Source organism: Ostrinia furnacalis, unplaced genomic scaffold (genome assembly GCF_004193835.3).
Source record: "Ostrinia furnacalis isolate ACB-3 unplaced genomic scaffold, ASM419383v2 OfSCF7056, whole genome shotgun sequence".
Classification (NCBI taxonomy): domain Eukaryota; kingdom Metazoa; phylum Arthropoda; class Insecta; order Lepidoptera; family Crambidae; genus Ostrinia; species Ostrinia furnacalis.
Window position 1 is genome coordinate 502,390 of NW_021137295.1, and position 16,319 is coordinate 518,708.

General features: G+C 37.2%; 1 protein-coding gene across 1 annotated transcript; it reads left to right on the forward strand.

Moving 5' to 3' along the window:
• Positions 1–1,469: 1,469 nt before the first annotated feature.
• Positions 1,470–9,542, forward strand: Jhbp16 (Juvenile hormone binding protein 16). The gene is made up of 6 exons (XM_028319015.1): positions 1,470–1,726; positions 5,690–5,782; positions 6,008–6,155; positions 6,535–6,613; positions 8,513–8,693; positions 9,121–9,542. Exons 1-6 carry the CDS (start codon positions 1,636–1,638, stop codon positions 9,270–9,272), a joined length of 744 nt encoding a protein of 247 aa, XP_028174816.1. The 5' UTR covers positions 1,470–1,635; the 3' UTR covers positions 9,273–9,542.
• The last annotated feature ends 6,777 nt before the right edge of the window (positions 9,543–16,319 follow it).

Genomic DNA, 16,319 nt, shown 5'->3' on the forward strand with positions numbered 1-16,319 from the left:
GGACGTGGTATTTTCTAGCTTGATATAGAATGGATATTAAAGCAATTTGGTCAAGTCTTCGCGTAACAAATCCCTCAAAGCCTTAAGACGACAGCCTGAAACGACTGCTTAGAAGAAGTCATGTCTTAATGACTTTATGGGGACGTAGGTAAGTGTAAAGGCCGTAGGTTGCACACTTATCAACCTGGAAAGGGATCGTAACCGTATCAACTCGAGGCGGTCAGTATTCTTTGTATGAAACTCCATATTGCAACGCGCACACGCGCGTTAAAGGCGATGAAAACTCGTAAAAAACTACGGTGTTGATCCCTTTCGGAGTTGATACTCGTAAGTCTGCTATGACCTTAATAGTAAGATGCTCCTTGGATGCTTACAATACCAGTAACAATTTGGAAGGGCTAGGTTCTGGCACAGATGGCATAAAATGGTAGGTTGGGATTTCTATGAAGGATAGAGATTTCAAATAATTCTAAATTAAAATTTACAAGGAACTAATTATCTCAACGTTACAACTAAGAACAATGACAATTTCACCAGCCATAATACTCTTAGCCTGATTCCCCGAGTCGAGATGCAGCCCATTGCACAACTGCAACGTTGCGATACTTTGTTTATATAACGGCGACTACAAATCGATGGGCAACCATCAACGCATTACTACATGTGTACATCAAAACTAAGGTTGCATCACAAGGCCTTATAAAGGCGGAAGAACTATAAAATCCATAGACAAATGTTTAATTGCAAATAATAATTTGTAAACAAAGCAAAGTGTTGATATTTGATAAATGTCTGTATGTTTATATTGAATGGGTTTGCTTTTGCTCACAGTTACGAGTAGTAGATATCATTCGAAGGCGCAGGCAGAAGTGGTCTTAGAGCAAGTTTACCCAGAAAATGTCTTCTAGAATTTTCTCGAGTGTTTTGTGCCTTGAACTATATTATACTCTCAATCAATCAATCTCAATCTTTCGTATTCAAAAAATGCATACTAAAGAAATATTACAATATTTTCGGTCCCAATTTAAAACATAAAATGATCAACGTTCCATTGGTATATCGACGTTAAACCTTTATGCGTCAAACCAAGCGTCGGCTTGACTGAGCTTAATTTACAGAAATCGTGATTATATCCCTTAAACGAGCCTCTTAGTTTCATCAAAGGTACTATTTATTAAGCGCTCGCCTAAGACACTCGTCTTTTAAGGCCTATCAAAATCACGGGTTTATGTATATAAATGTCTAATATTAGCACAGCAAGTCTAATATTAACAAACACACCCACACATTTTAAAGTGATCAAGCACGAATAACTCCAAAATTGTTTTGTCAAGAAGGTAAAGCACATTACTAGTTTTTGCATCTGACGCAAATCATCTATGGTCAGCACAAGTCCTGTAGCGAATGTCGAGATACCATTATCATTTCGCACTTAAGTGTTCTGTTGCAACCATCTTGGGAGGGGAAGGCTTTCGCAGACCTTCGCATAGCGCGCTTGACCGACGCGTTTGTCTGACTCCGAACCGACCTACTGGACCTCGAAAATTTAAATTTAAACTTAAAAGTTTCAAACTTGGAACGCTCTATCTTTTTTAAAGACACCAAAATTGGAAACAGTCAAAGGAATAAATAAGTATGCATCTAAAAAAATACGCGTTCAGTGTGAGTGTGTTACTTCTGTGTGGTTTACAAACTTCGTGGACGGAAAACGAAGCCGCTGCTATTGGTGAGTTACTAGCTCATTTAACTGCATCTAGGAAGTATTAATAAAGCTAGCTTTAAGTTATTAAATAATTTATTCTGCACAGTTAAGCACGAACTTGCCACTACCTAGGTACGTACCTACAATTTAAATTAAATCGATATTTGTGTACCTACATTTTAGATGAACTTAAGTCAGTATTCAGTGTGATGTAGAGCAGTATTAGATATTTTTGTTCTATTAAAACCATCGCTGCATCGGTTGCTTACATGTAGGAAAGCTTTTTGAATGAAACAAAAATAATGTCTCTCGCCCTCTATTTTCAAGATTATATTATGAAGTCTATAATTAAGTATCTTTAATATTAGGTACCAAGGTGTTGATATAAAATTGAACAGCTTATAATCTACAACTGCCTACCTACTCGTAGAATAAATTAGTTAATTATATCAATTACTGAGAACCAAAAATACGCGACCCCGTTACCTCGATGTTGCATATGATATTACCAACATGTTAAGAAATCTTTTACCAAGAATCAACTTGGCCAAAATAATACGTTCTTATGCAATTCCATCTCTTTCCTCGACGTCAAGTCAAAATACACACGTTGTTCTATTGTTAAATCAATGTTTTGCAGCCATGTACTGTCAGCATCGTATACTTTGTGACACCCAAAGTAGCCAAAAAGTGCGCAACACGTCTTTGTTATAATGTAACAAACTATTTGACGCTGACTGTACTGCCGAGTTTTTTTTTCAGACAGGTCTACACTTACGCCCGTATTCACAAACAATACTATGAGGTCTCACAGTGCGAGTGGACGCATAGGGTGACACGCGAACCAATCACAGAGCTCTATTCAACGCTGTGCGTTCGATTTGCTGCTTCACCTAAGCAAGTATCGTTTGTGAATGCGGGAGTAATGTTTCAGGTGTTATTTCCATCTTTAAAGTTAACTTGACGGCTTTTTGAAGCTTTTTTTAATAAACTTAGATAAGGTCACATTATTTTTCTCATCTTTAGAGTTAGATTTTATGGAGGGTATTGAAGTTTTCAATTTGATAAACTCATTTAACTTAGTTATGGATTTTGGAAGTCGCAAACTCTCGAAAAGCTCAAAATCTTGCTTCGGCAGGTAACTTAAGCTTTGTGCTTTGTAAAAACTTAGGCTGAGTTGCGCCTACATAGTTTGACCGTAACTTTAACGATAACCGGTGTTATTTGTATAGAGTTTGATAGATTTTTGACGTTTGTTAAAGTAAGATGGTGCAATTCAGCCAGTGAAGCTCTACATTACGTAGTAAGTATGTAGGTACTTTTGATTTTTATTTCACACTGTAAGAGCTTTCGCGAAACACGCCGTGTGGTGATGTTGCTTTTTAACAAACATAAGGCCTCCAAAATGTGCGTTTGCGCAAAAACAGCGGACGCATTGAGTAAGCCAAGATAAGAGGCGAGCCATCACCCACCGGCGCGAATTGCTAACACAAAGGTCAATGATGTGTCAGAAATCGTAAAATAAATTCATCGAAAAAAAAAAACAGCCTTACGGCTGTTTTATACATTCAATACTTAATTCACACACAATTTTTTGCCATTTAAGTCAGCTTACTTTAATGGCAAAAACTTAAAAGCCTAGCTAGGCTTTATCTCTATAGAACTTATCTTTTTATCTTCCTATAAAGAACCTACATCTTCCTACGGTATTCTGCAAAGTTTTTGAACTTTATAACTACGGATACCTTTGCTTATTTAAGATATAACACCCAGCCTAATCTTCTGCCTGTTAATAATAAGATAACTTGAAAGCATTAGATACAATTTAAATATCAGAGCAGTTTTTCACGTCGGTTGGTAATACCCACGTCCCACACTATAGAAGAAAAAAAATTAAATAAGTAGGTATTACCCTACCAACTTAAGGCAAACAATTCAAGGATCTATCTACAAGTAAACAAATGACACATTATTATCAAAACCACAAGTGTAACTTGATTTTTCATAAAATTTTATGAATAAATGTTTACGATCACGATTTCACGAGCAACCTTTTATAAAAACATAACAAATTGCACAACAAATAGCACGTTGACAGTGTAAATTAATAAATTAAATAACATTATATAAATTGAAACAGTCATTATGTAGAGCAACATAATGTAAATTTATTGCTACATAACACAGTCTTAAGCTACTCGTATTCTTAGAATCATCGATCGTTATCTCAACACAAATTATATTTAAAAAAAAATATATTTTTACATCGGAAATCAAACGCACGCACCTTTGCCATTTTCACTTATCTTCACTACATAGTAAATATAAAACAAAGTTGCTTTCCGCTGTCTGTCCCATAAGTATGCTTATATCTTTAGAACTACACAACGGATTTTGAAAAAACACATGCATATTATACAAGGTGTTTGGTAAATGGGTATATGAGCCGACACTAGCCCATGTTAACATGGGCATATAAATGGTACATTTTTGAAGTCAGAAATTTGATATCATCATTTTATATTTTTTTAATTTTCATACAAAATAAATTTTATAAAATTCGATTTATATGAAAATTAAAATAATTTAAATGAAGATAATAATAATAATAATAAATACACTTATGCAATAAAGTGAACCAAAGATAAGAACAGAAAGAAAAGGAACACACAAGGTACAACTACTTATTATTATTCTGTGGTACAACTAGGAAGATATCAATTTTCTGACTTCACCATACCATTTATATGCCCATGTTAACATAAGCTAGTGTCGGCTCATATACCTACCCATTTACCTAACACCCTGTAGAAGATAAAAGCCGGGAAATTCCATTGCAACCGTGCGAAGCCGGGGCACACCGCTAGTCTAGGAATAAAAATAAACTGGTAGGTATTAAATATTAGGTAAGCCCAATGATGCATATTATGACAGTGCTATAATTAGACGTGCAAAACCGCAAATGTATTACCCAAATATAACCTCTAGAATGGAGATCTTAGAAACCGGATAAAGATTTTATTAAAACTATTAATAGATTTGGCGAGTTTGAAAAACGGCTCAAAATAAGTTAGTTCGACATTCTACCAACATTAACGTATTTATAAACCTACAATAAAATAAACTTCAAAGTTAGACTGTTTTCAAACAAAATCAGTACATTTACTTAGTAAGAGCAACTTAAGATGTTGAAAACATGTAAAAGCGCATGATCATGCACCCATACATGCACTCTTACGTCCATTACACCATAGATTTCAGATTGGGTTGCAACCCCACCCCACACTGTAACAACAAAGTACTAAGCACTCATGTATAGTTAAATGCAGCGAGTATACAGTTTTGTTGCAAAGTTACAAGCTGCTCTTACAAGGACAACGCAATACAAAGGTCTTGCGTCTTATACAGAGTGTCCCAAAAAGTAGTATCAAGCTGAAACGATAAGGTGCATGCCTGATTTTTTATTATTGTTAGATGAATATTAGGCCTAGCTGATTCACTATTTACATCCACAACACGAACGAATGTAAACTAAAATAGTTAAAAATCCTGTATGTTGTAAATGTTGTAAATCTTATCTCGAAAACAATCAAAAAGTCGCGGTGATTCGGGTAGCCCTAGCGATACTCTACCTCTGGGCTTCGGCTTGACACTACTTTTTGGGACACCCTGTATGTATTTGGGATGCATTACGTACGTGGTAGAACTTAGAACGCAAGGGCACTGGCTTTGTTTTTAAGGTCAATTGAACTTACAATAGGCATAGATTACGGAATACCTCTAAAGACGAGTCGAATGCTGATTCGTAGGTATCTGTTATTGAAATTACAAACCAAACATTTTCCTTTACTCTGATTTTGGTAAAAGTTGATGGGGTTAATTTCTTGAGTTTAAACTTCAGCTGGAACAGGACTTCTCTAAAATTCATTTTGCAAGAAAATGCATATGAGAACCGCGTTTTTAATTATTTTGTGTTATTACTTTCAGAAAGAATATTTTCGGCATGCAAGAAGAAAACCCCAGAATTCGATGTCTGCATGAAAAGAGCCTTCAACAAACTTCGACCGTACTTCAAAGTAGGTGAGTTGCAAATCAAATGAAATGCAAATTGAAGTGGAAAAACAAAATGAAATCTTGCTTCTTTAGTGTTATTAAATATGAGGGAGGGCCTCATCTCATTCACTTATCTTTATGAGGCTTAAATTTCATTCTTACAATGAAGTAAATAGAAATTTCAAGAAAGCGAACTATGTTTTCGTCGCCATACAAACCTCCATTAGGTATTATTTGCAATTTACACTTCAGGCATCCCTGAAATGGGCGTAGCGCCTTTCGACCCCCATTTCGCGCGGGAGGTGAAGCAGACCAGAACCATCTCTGGAATGGGGTTCACGCTCACCCTTCGCGACGTGTACGAGAAAGGCTGGATCACTTCTACCGTCACCAAATACAAGTAAGACTCAACAATACCTACTACAATAGCCCGGATTAGTAAGATCCCCGATCAGAACACTCGCAATACAACTAACTTAATGAAAATACTTAAGTACCAGAGATCTACTTTGAAGGTAGGTACTATGGTTTCGACAACATTCGAACTTTAAACCATTGAAACTGCGTGGAGAAATAAGTTCCAGTGTGAAAGTAACTACCATTACACGAATCAGTCCTTCAGTCAGCCTTCACAGATGCATACTTAGATAGGTACTAATAGTAAAACAACAACTTTTACCAAGGGAGGATTTATAGATTTATCAGATTTGATTGACCAAAACTTAATAATACGAGTTACTAAATAAAAGACGTTTTAAATCTATGTCTTATTGTTACAGGACTGACTGGGATAACGAGCGCATTATTTACTCACAATATTTCCCTGAAAAATGGTTAAATGGTGACTACGAATTCAAAGTAAGTACCAAGGGACTTTCCATGTCATATCAGTGCTGGTGCCTGTGACACACTTTCTATCACTGCTCGTTAACGTTCGAAACAATAACAAATTAAAGATCCCTTAAATGTAAGTATACTCGTAGATGATGACATATTAAGTTAAACACTGTGGCATAACTGCATAGGTAAATGTAGTGTAACTTAGGTACCAGTGTGTCTTGGAGATGTCGCCATTTTATTGTGTGTCTACTGCAAGCTCACGAAATGAATGTAATGTAGTTGTAACAGGTGTTAAGTATTCAACAAAATATTAGGCTGTACCTACAAAAGAATAGGATAAGGGTATCTCAACATGCTCACTCAAAATAAATGCCCGGACACCCGGACAGGCTTTTCAGGAACTTGTCTTAACAGAAAGTATTCAAAAATCCTTAACTCTGCTGAAAATTTCTTGTTATGAAGATGCTGTTTCACAATCAGAAATTACTATGTCCTACTTAAACGGCTTAAACCTACGCACAGTATGTTATGAGACTGTATAATCTGACATTCTCATTTATTTGATGAACCGTATAGAGCTCAGTTATACAAACATGATAGTAAAACTCCCGTTTGAAAATTCCAAGTACACTCGCGAGCAAAACTATGGAATCACTTACATGAAGCTGTTTCCACGCGAACTTGTGTACTAACGAATTTGTTAGTAACAAAAAAAGTGGCACCATTTTAAAGATTAAACTTTTATCTTTAAATTGATACCAAATTCATTTAAATCACACCAGTATTTAAAAAGATATCCCGGCTGATGTGAAGAAGTAACGAAAAAGACATGTATGAACTGTTTGATACGTCGCGAGTTGCGGCCTATTTACCCCCTATAAAAGCACGCGTTTTTAGATTTTTGCTTTCATACGTTGATTCATACACATCTCCGCTTCTTTTGACACTTTACCTGGGATTCTACACCTTCAGAAGCAGCACAAATCGTTGCACTATTGCAAGAAAGGCTCAGCCAGCGGGCTGNAAAATGTTTGCATATATTAAGGTATAATTGAGAAAAAAAATAAAAACGAAAATCACTAAAATAATTTTTCCTAATTAACTGAATGCGTTCACGAAGCACTTAATACGCTTATTACGTGTAGTTTTAAGAGCTCTATGAAGTATTATAACAATTCTGAATTAAATGTTATTAGTTAACGAGTGAGAATATTTTTGCATAATTTTGAAGTAAAAAAATAGGTAACTTTGAATTTTTATACCGCGAAAACTACGTGGAATTTTCAAACGGGAGTTTTACTATCATGTTTAGGTATATAACTGAGCTCTATACGTTTCATCAAATCAATGAGAATGTCCGATTATACAGACCCATAACACACTGTGCTATAGATGACCCACGCTGAACTGTCCCGCCAAACTCAATGACAGGGGGGCGCTACCATCGTTCAACTATATGGTTTCCAACATGGCAAAAATCTGAACCAGCGATCCGGTATTGACGGTGGCGCCCCACTGTCAATGTCATCGACAGGACAGTCCAGTATTTTGGAACTATACGTTACGTCTTGATAGAAGACAACCCATGTAAGCGTTTGGTAGGGTTGCCATCCGTCCGGGTTTCCCCAGCTTTGTCCTAGTTAGGGCGTCTGGGGTGCGTCCGGCCAGGGTTTCATAAAATTTTGGGCTGGGTTTCCGGACTTTTGTAGTCCGGGTTTAAAATTTTTAGTCTTAGGCCAATGCCGAGCGGTGCAACTATAAGTTTTTATAAAATCTGTTGAGATTCTTCTGGGCTCTAAAATCCGGGGTTTTCACGCGTCTTGTCCTGGTTGCCAAATTTTAGAGAATGGCAACCCTAGCGTTTGGAAGTGTTCGGACTGAGCATCTTTTTCCTAATGTTCCTTCTTTATACCTCAGGGCGACGCTTTCGGCCTCGGCGTGATACGGACCGGACGATGGAACCTGACATTGCGCGACTACTCCCAGACGACGCGAATCAAGCGCAGCGGCGCAGGAGTCGACGTGCACGTGGAGGTCGACCACATTGGCGATATGGAGATACACGTCGGCAACTTGTTGAGGGGCAACGGCATTTTGGGTATGTTAAGTAGCTCCTAACTAAATGTGATCACAACCTTTTTGAGTGCTGGATCCGCGTCTGTTACTCCACTGATAATGGCCCAATATACTTTTGAATGCAAGATCCACGGGAACTCAATTTTTTTAAATTGAATGTAGGTGTTTCAATAATGTCACTACTAAAGTTCCAGGTTCTAGATTCCTAGATTAGAACCAAAAAGCCTATTGCGGAATTTATATTTGTCTGATGTGTTACCTTGACGCATCAGAACAGAATCGGTTTCCTAGATTTCGTAAGGTAGTTTATACTAGTGTAACTGTTGTGCCGTATCGTGATAGCTTCTGACGTCGTAAACTAAAAATAAAAAACCGATACGTTTCTGATGCGTCACGACACTGCACATCAGACAAATATAAATCCACCTTTACACTATTATGATTTCCAGAGCGAATGCTGGACCGAGTGATCAACGCGACGTGGAAGCCAGGGTTTGCGGTGATCCGGCCGCTCATCAACGACCTCGTCAGCACCGCCTTCACGGACATCTGGTCGCACTCCTTCAAGAACTTCCCCTTGGACCAGTTCATCAAAGATTGAGTGAACTAAAGAACAATTATAGACTGTGATACATCTGCAATAGCCTCGATAAACTTAGACAGTTTTCTAGAGTTTAATTTTTACGCATTACCTACGTAAGAAGCTGCACTAAGTATGTCGGTACCAGGCTTTTCATTTCTTAGTGAAAGTGTATAATAGGACCAACAAAGGAAAACAGAAAGGAAAATCCTTCAGCTTGTATGATGATAAAGCCATAGCAAAATCGTGCCAGTAATAGGTTTAAACAATTGTGATTGCAGTTATGTTGTATGTGTATTGTGTACCTAATTTAGAATAAGCTTTGTTTATGTAAGTAAACATCTGTATAAAATAATTACCTTCTAGTCAATGACTTTGGCAAGCGCTTCGCATTGGAGGGGGTAAAAAGAAAGACCGTATGTATATTACATATCTCAATATTATATTTATTAAAAAATATAACCTAACTATATATATGACTTTATATTTAAATTCAATCAACAAATAACTCGCACGTTCGTCGAAACTGGAATATTCAACCTCAGTCTTCCAACACAAATGAACCCAAGCCAACAGACTCGCAACAACAACTGCGTCCCTCGAGCCTCACTCCATAAATACATACATATATTATAACATTGCACCTTCAATTTTTCATATTATAACCCAGAAATAGTATTACACAAAAACATGCCATCAAAAAGTCTTATTTTTCATTTATAGCACTGTGTTCCGTTTAGTAACATATAAAACTTCGAATACAACCCATTCATTGACAATGCTTTCTTAAGTCTATGCCAAGAAGCAACGTGTACTCTACACAACAAAATATACATAAGTACATAGATTAGTCAAACCGAGAGTCCATCTGGTACGAAGCGTAATTCTGTGAGATCCGTGTCATCGCACGGCAACACAACAACACGAGGGGAACAACAAATATTGTCAGAATACTACTTTAGGACCCTGTGGACCGTCATAATGACGCAACAACTTTTATACGGACTACAATCGTTGTAACATTTGATTATTACTAGTCCGAGTAGAATGTTAAACCTGGACCGTATTGGAGGCGAATGCAAAACTCCTTGATGACAGTTATGCTAATGGCAGGTTTTGCGGGCTTCGTTCACATCAGAGCGACCTGACATGAACACAATACTGGCTGGTATGACTTATGCAAGCGTAACATGAGGGTCTCGCCAATACAAACACACTACATCAGTTACAGAGTTTACAAAAACATTACAACAATCATTAAAATTTTTAAAGTCCGCTTAGGAAGTAGGTATTTTTTGCCAAACAATATTACATAGGCGTTGGTTTGATATAGTATAGGCGTTTCAACAGCACATGCACATTTGATATCATTTAATACGGCAATTACCCAGCCAATGCGACGAAGCTCAGACAAAAATGTAAATGTGCGGTTACCTTTATCAAACGATAATTGACAGTAAACAATAGTTTTTTCAAATGTTATAACTAACCAGTCATCAGCATGTTTTATTGCATATTGAATTTCTGCAAAAATGCTATGATAACAAATCAAATTTTAACACCCTATGTATTATTATTACAGTATATGCCACGTCCAAATGTACAATTCCATGACAAACTTTTATGATATCTATTTCTGTGTACAATGTTCCAAACTATATTAGTGTATTTTTGTACATTTCACAAATTTTGATTGTCCATTTCCAGATTATGTTTAAAAATGTAAAAATAGTGATAAGCATACCCCTGTTTTATTACTTCACCTAGTAGATGGATCAGAACCAGCTATGATTTACGACAAATCGTTCACAAAGACAATAATACATTAAAAGAAAATCATATACAGTGTGCCAATGTAGGGGTACATTTTACAGTCTCATTATCAGGAGTTACAAAATCTTTACCATGTTACAAACAAAGTATCGATCGATGTCAACAATGGAAGTAGCGTAAAACCTTAAACTAAATTACGAGAAAACTCTTGTTAATTTGTACTTCCTTTTCTCGTACGTTTGGCCCCAGAATTTGTGTCACAAACAATTTTGTATACAACTAAACAAAACGTCGCCACACCGCGAGGCGTCCCACGCCGCGGGCGCGACCAGAGCCGCGCGCGCACAACAGTGCCCGCACTCTTAGCATCTGTCATCATCAGGTATCTAAATTGTTTTTGACAAATAAACCACCACAAAAACCTGCACAGTTTTGCTCCAAACATTCCACAAAACAGCTCAAGCTTCTGTAGAACTAAAACGAAAAAAATATAAAATACTATCAAACTCAAGAATAAAACTTAATCGTTAACGACATCGAAACAAAAATGCGTCCATAAATTCATTTACAGATTTAATTTCATTCAATAGTATCAGCTAAAACATGCACTGTGCATAACATGTTCCCCGGAGGAGCACGATCTCACAGGACCAACCTAAATAAAATGCAGTAGGTTTAAATAAATAAAGATAAATTAATACTATATTGGATGTGCGTTCCCTTCGAGAGGCCACTGTGGAAAACGAAGGTTTCGTATACATAAAGATTTAGCAGGACCTCTAAAACAAATGTAGCCAGAATGATAAATTTGTAGGTGTTGTAAGTTGGACGCTACAACCTGCCGAATGTGGCCCCTCAGATGAACTATGTCAAATACGAAATTACTGAATCTGACCAAATAAGATGATTTTGATGAATGGTGATATTTAGGAGGTAAATCGTAGGGCTACATACGAAAATAAGAGCTCTGGATAGTTACTGCAAATAAAGAAAATCCAATCAGACGATGGGCCCTCAGTTCTTCAGTGCACAAATTTTACTTTAATGCTACAAATTGGAACTTAAGACTAAGTTTCTTTGGTAAGGTTCTAATTTTAGCAGAAGTAGTCACAATGCTACCCTGAGAGTACAGGGTTTATATATTTTACTAGTACAGAATAAAAGCTCTTGTAAAGTGAGCCCTCGGAACACACGCCAAAAAACAATTCCATGAGAAATATCTCGCCCAACTCATTGTTTAATAAAAATAGTTTACAGCATTTTTATGTACAAAATTTGCAGTTTAAAATTGTATTCATATATTATTGCTATATAAAGTATTTAAAGAAATATCTTGCTTCTTAAATTCTCCGTAATGATTTTGTGTATGTTAACCACATTGTCGATTTTTTTAGGAANCTACACACTGAAAGCAGCGAAATGAAAATCAACACAAGTGTCATCAATATGTCTGCTCACGCGCAGTCAACTGGCACTCCTGTATTAGCTGTCAGTGCCTTACATTAATGAGAATGACGTCCCCCACCGACAAATACTAGCCAAATCTGTACAACACTGAAGTTTTACTATACAAACAAATAATGCACGACTTTTTAGTATGCGAGAATTTGTACAGGCAAAGCGAAGGCAAAAGACGTCACAATATATCACAACAAATTTAGTTCAAGTCATAAAATACACTCGGCATCAAATAAATCGCACCTCCCGCGACAAGCAGTTATCAAACGTATGCATCTCCACTTCCCACCAACATTGGTACCATTTGAAAGCCTAGTTCTAAAGTTCATTTCATTAAAGGAAAGGTTTTTACCCCAAAAATGTGTCTTTACAAGGATCCAGAGTCACTTCTTCACAAAATAGGTAGTTACGCTATAGCCATTTTTTATGACTATAAAACTGATAAGTTGGGATTAATCGCTATCCATCTGTTAAAGAGGACACGTGAGATCTTTACTTGGTTTTATAACCATAAAAATTGGTCCAATTGATACCAGAGGTGAGCCCAAAGTGAGGTCTATTTTCAAGTCCCATTTATGGTAAATATTAATCATTTATTTAGAAATGAAATGTATTTTTCTTTAAGGATATTTATTGGGCTTTCAAATAACACCAATATTGTTGGGGTACCATGATTGTGTCAGAAGAAAATCTTTAAAGTTCGCGTCGCGGAAGGTGCGGTTTATTTGATGTTGAGTATACATCATATAAAACGTACAAGGGTTTATTAATGAAGTCAGATATTCAAAAGGTCGGTCATATACTGAGTGTTTTAGACAGCCTTCTAAACGAGACTTCTTCAGTTTATTTACAGACGACAGCCCATCAAGCTAAATACTGTGACATCATAGGTGATTGTAATAGATGCTATTTTGTAAATAACTGTCGCAGGTATAGACGAATTAACACTTTACTCTGTACTTTTACACAAAAATATTAAATAATGTGCCATCGTCTGTATTTAAAATCTCTGGTCATAGAAACAACAGAAACAATGGCCAAAAATGTAGAATACACTGAATAACTGAAACATACTGTTTACATTATAGACCATCACAAGATTTTGATACAATTACGCCGGTAGCACAGCTCCAAGTGAAACCATGACTGGGAAACGAATTATCACCCACATCATGGTTTTGGCATTCATATAGTTAGCAACGAGGCGATATTTCGCCTTATACCACTTAAACGTACATATATTGAAGGGTTGCGCTGTTTTACGGGGCGATGGTGTGCTACTAGCCGAAAGTATATCAAATTTAGATATGAGGTATTATGTTAATTCGCTTCTGCCAGGATAAATAGGAATTGTTCGGGAAACAGCTGTAAAAACTACTCAAACTCAAGTGACTTAGGTATTCAAACTGGGCATCCAAAAATTCGTAAAAGAATAGTACATCCTGGCAGAAACGGGACAAACATCCAACACTTTAGGATAACAATAAAATTCTTTAACAGGCGAACCCAAATACCCCCGTGTTTGGTAGCTGCCTTGACCCATTATTTACAGTTATGTTTTAGTGGGATTCGTTAGTACTTCACGTCAATATTACTTAGTCTGACGTAAAGGAAAAAATCTTCTCAAGCATATCATTTTTAAGGTAGACTGAATTAATAAAACGACACTCAAAGCTGTTACTTCCGTTGTGGCGACTTAATTTTAATAGAAAATGTAAATATTTACAGGAAAGGTCACAATTCTTATTCACACTTCAAAACTGCGATGGGGGACAATAACAGGGTGTTACAGAATTGCCAACTTATCTGTGAAATGCACGTGATGTCCAGTCAGCGTCAAATAGTAAAAGTATCCAAAAAGTTCGCAACACGTATTTGTTACAGTCGTATTTGTTTGTACGGTCTCTGGGTGTCACGAACAATTTGACGCTGACTGTACTAAAAAGAATCTTATAAAATAAATGATGAAAGAAATCTTAAGTAATAACTTCTCCCATGCACAGATAAGTCGGCAATCCCTCAAATCTTACGCTACAATTAGTCTGATGGATACAGCACTGACACTGACAGTTAGTTGCACGCGAGTTAGAGATGAGAGCCGCGCCGTGTATTAGTAGATGGTTTGCTGTTAATGGCGGCCGCCGTGAGCTGAATCCCATGGTGCTACACGAGGCACTGGAGCCGCACGGGGCCCAGCTCGCGGCGCCCGCCCGCCCACACCAGTGATCCGCCGCCGCCGCCCACGAGTTGATGAAAGTGCACCGTGAGGTCAAGGACTTAGAGTAGGCGCACACCGTTGATTTTTCGTCGGCCGATAGTTTAGTCGGGCAGTTGATCAGTATGGGAGTGCGCACACTACGCCGACTCGATTTGGCCGATTCTTCATACAAATTAAAATCGGGCACAACTATCGGCCGACTAAAAATCAATGGTGTGCGCCTACTCTTAAGGTTGATTTGATTAGGCTGCGTCTCCACCAGATGTGCGATGGGTAGCGAGGGATTACAATCAAAACCCTCGCTGGTGGCACATTTCTGGTGGAAACGCAGGCTTAAGAGACTGCGCACATTATATGGACGGAACGGCAAGGGATTTTTAGGTGACGAATAATAATTTACCTTAGCGTCGAGCTATGGTTGAAATACGGTTTGACAAGCCACGGTATGCTTAGGAATACCGAAGCGGCAGCCTACATTCCAATTTCACTAGTAGCGTTAAAACTTCAAGTCACATCATTATTCGTCACCTAAAACTCCCTTGATATGCCGTCCCGATAATGTCACTTACGTGCGATGCTATGCGATAATACTCGCAGATCCTCACGCGTGTCGAAATCCGCATCACAGAAAAAAAGGCACTTATGACTGTGCGTTAAACTTGTTTTTCAACGTATGTGTCCATAACCCTCATGAAATTAGACATTTGATATAACTTATATTTCATGATATATTAATTATAAGAATTTATGTACAAGGGAAGTTTTGTGCAATATTAAAATATCACCAGATGTGAATGATGGGCGTAACATTTATCCCGTTAGACACTTGTCAGAGCGAACACACACCGAGTGTTGGGACGCATCCTCATAAAAGTTGCTAATTTGGCAACTATGTAATTTGAAAAATAAATATGCCAAGTATTCGCGTTACATCTTTCGNCCTACACAAGATCGCGTGGAAACAACTTCATGTAAGTGATTCCATACTTTTGCACGCGAGTGTAGTTTTCGCGGTATAAAAATTCAAAGTTACCTATTTTTTTACTTCAAAATTATGCAAAAATATTCTCACTCGTTAACTAAAACATTTAATTCGGAATTGTTATAATACTTCATAGAGCTCTTAAAACTACACGTAATAAGCGTATTAAGTGCTTCGTAAACGCATTCAGTCAATTAGGAAAAATGATTTTAGTGATTTTTGTTTTTGATTTTTTTTCTCAATTATACCTTAATATATGCAAACATTTTTAATTGCAAGATATAATCTGATATTNCGTATTTGACATAGTTCATCTGAGGGGCCACATTCGGCAGGTTGTAGCGTCCAACTTACAACACCTACAAATTTATCATTCTGGCTACATTTGTTTTAGAGGTCCTGCTAAATCTTTATGTATACGAAACCTTCGTTTTCCACAGTGGCCTCTCGAAGGGAACGCACATTATATTGGGAGGTCTGGCGGAAAGTTTCGCGATAACGTAGCGTCCTTACGTTCACGAGCAACACAATTCAACAAAGTATTTCCTACTGTATATTTTACAATGCTTTGCAATTTAGTCTGTGCGTGTATCACTCTGCTTGCAGAATCTTCCAATACTTTTAACATCTCAATTTG

Excerpts from the sequence above, each read along its gene's own strand:
- Jhbp16 (XM_028319015.1), top strand. The coding sequence starts at position 1,636 with ATGCATCTAAAAAAATACGCGTTCAGTGTGAGTGTGTTACTTCTGTGT. Across the intron at positions 6,614-8,512 it reads ATGGTGACTACGAATTCAAA|GGCGACGCTTTCGGCCTCGG; the intron begins GTAAGTACCAAG and ends TTTATACCTCAG. Across the intron at positions 8,694-9,120 it reads GAGGGGCAACGGCATTTTGG|AGCGAATGCTGGACCGAGTG; the intron begins GTATGTTAAGTA and ends TATGATTTCCAG.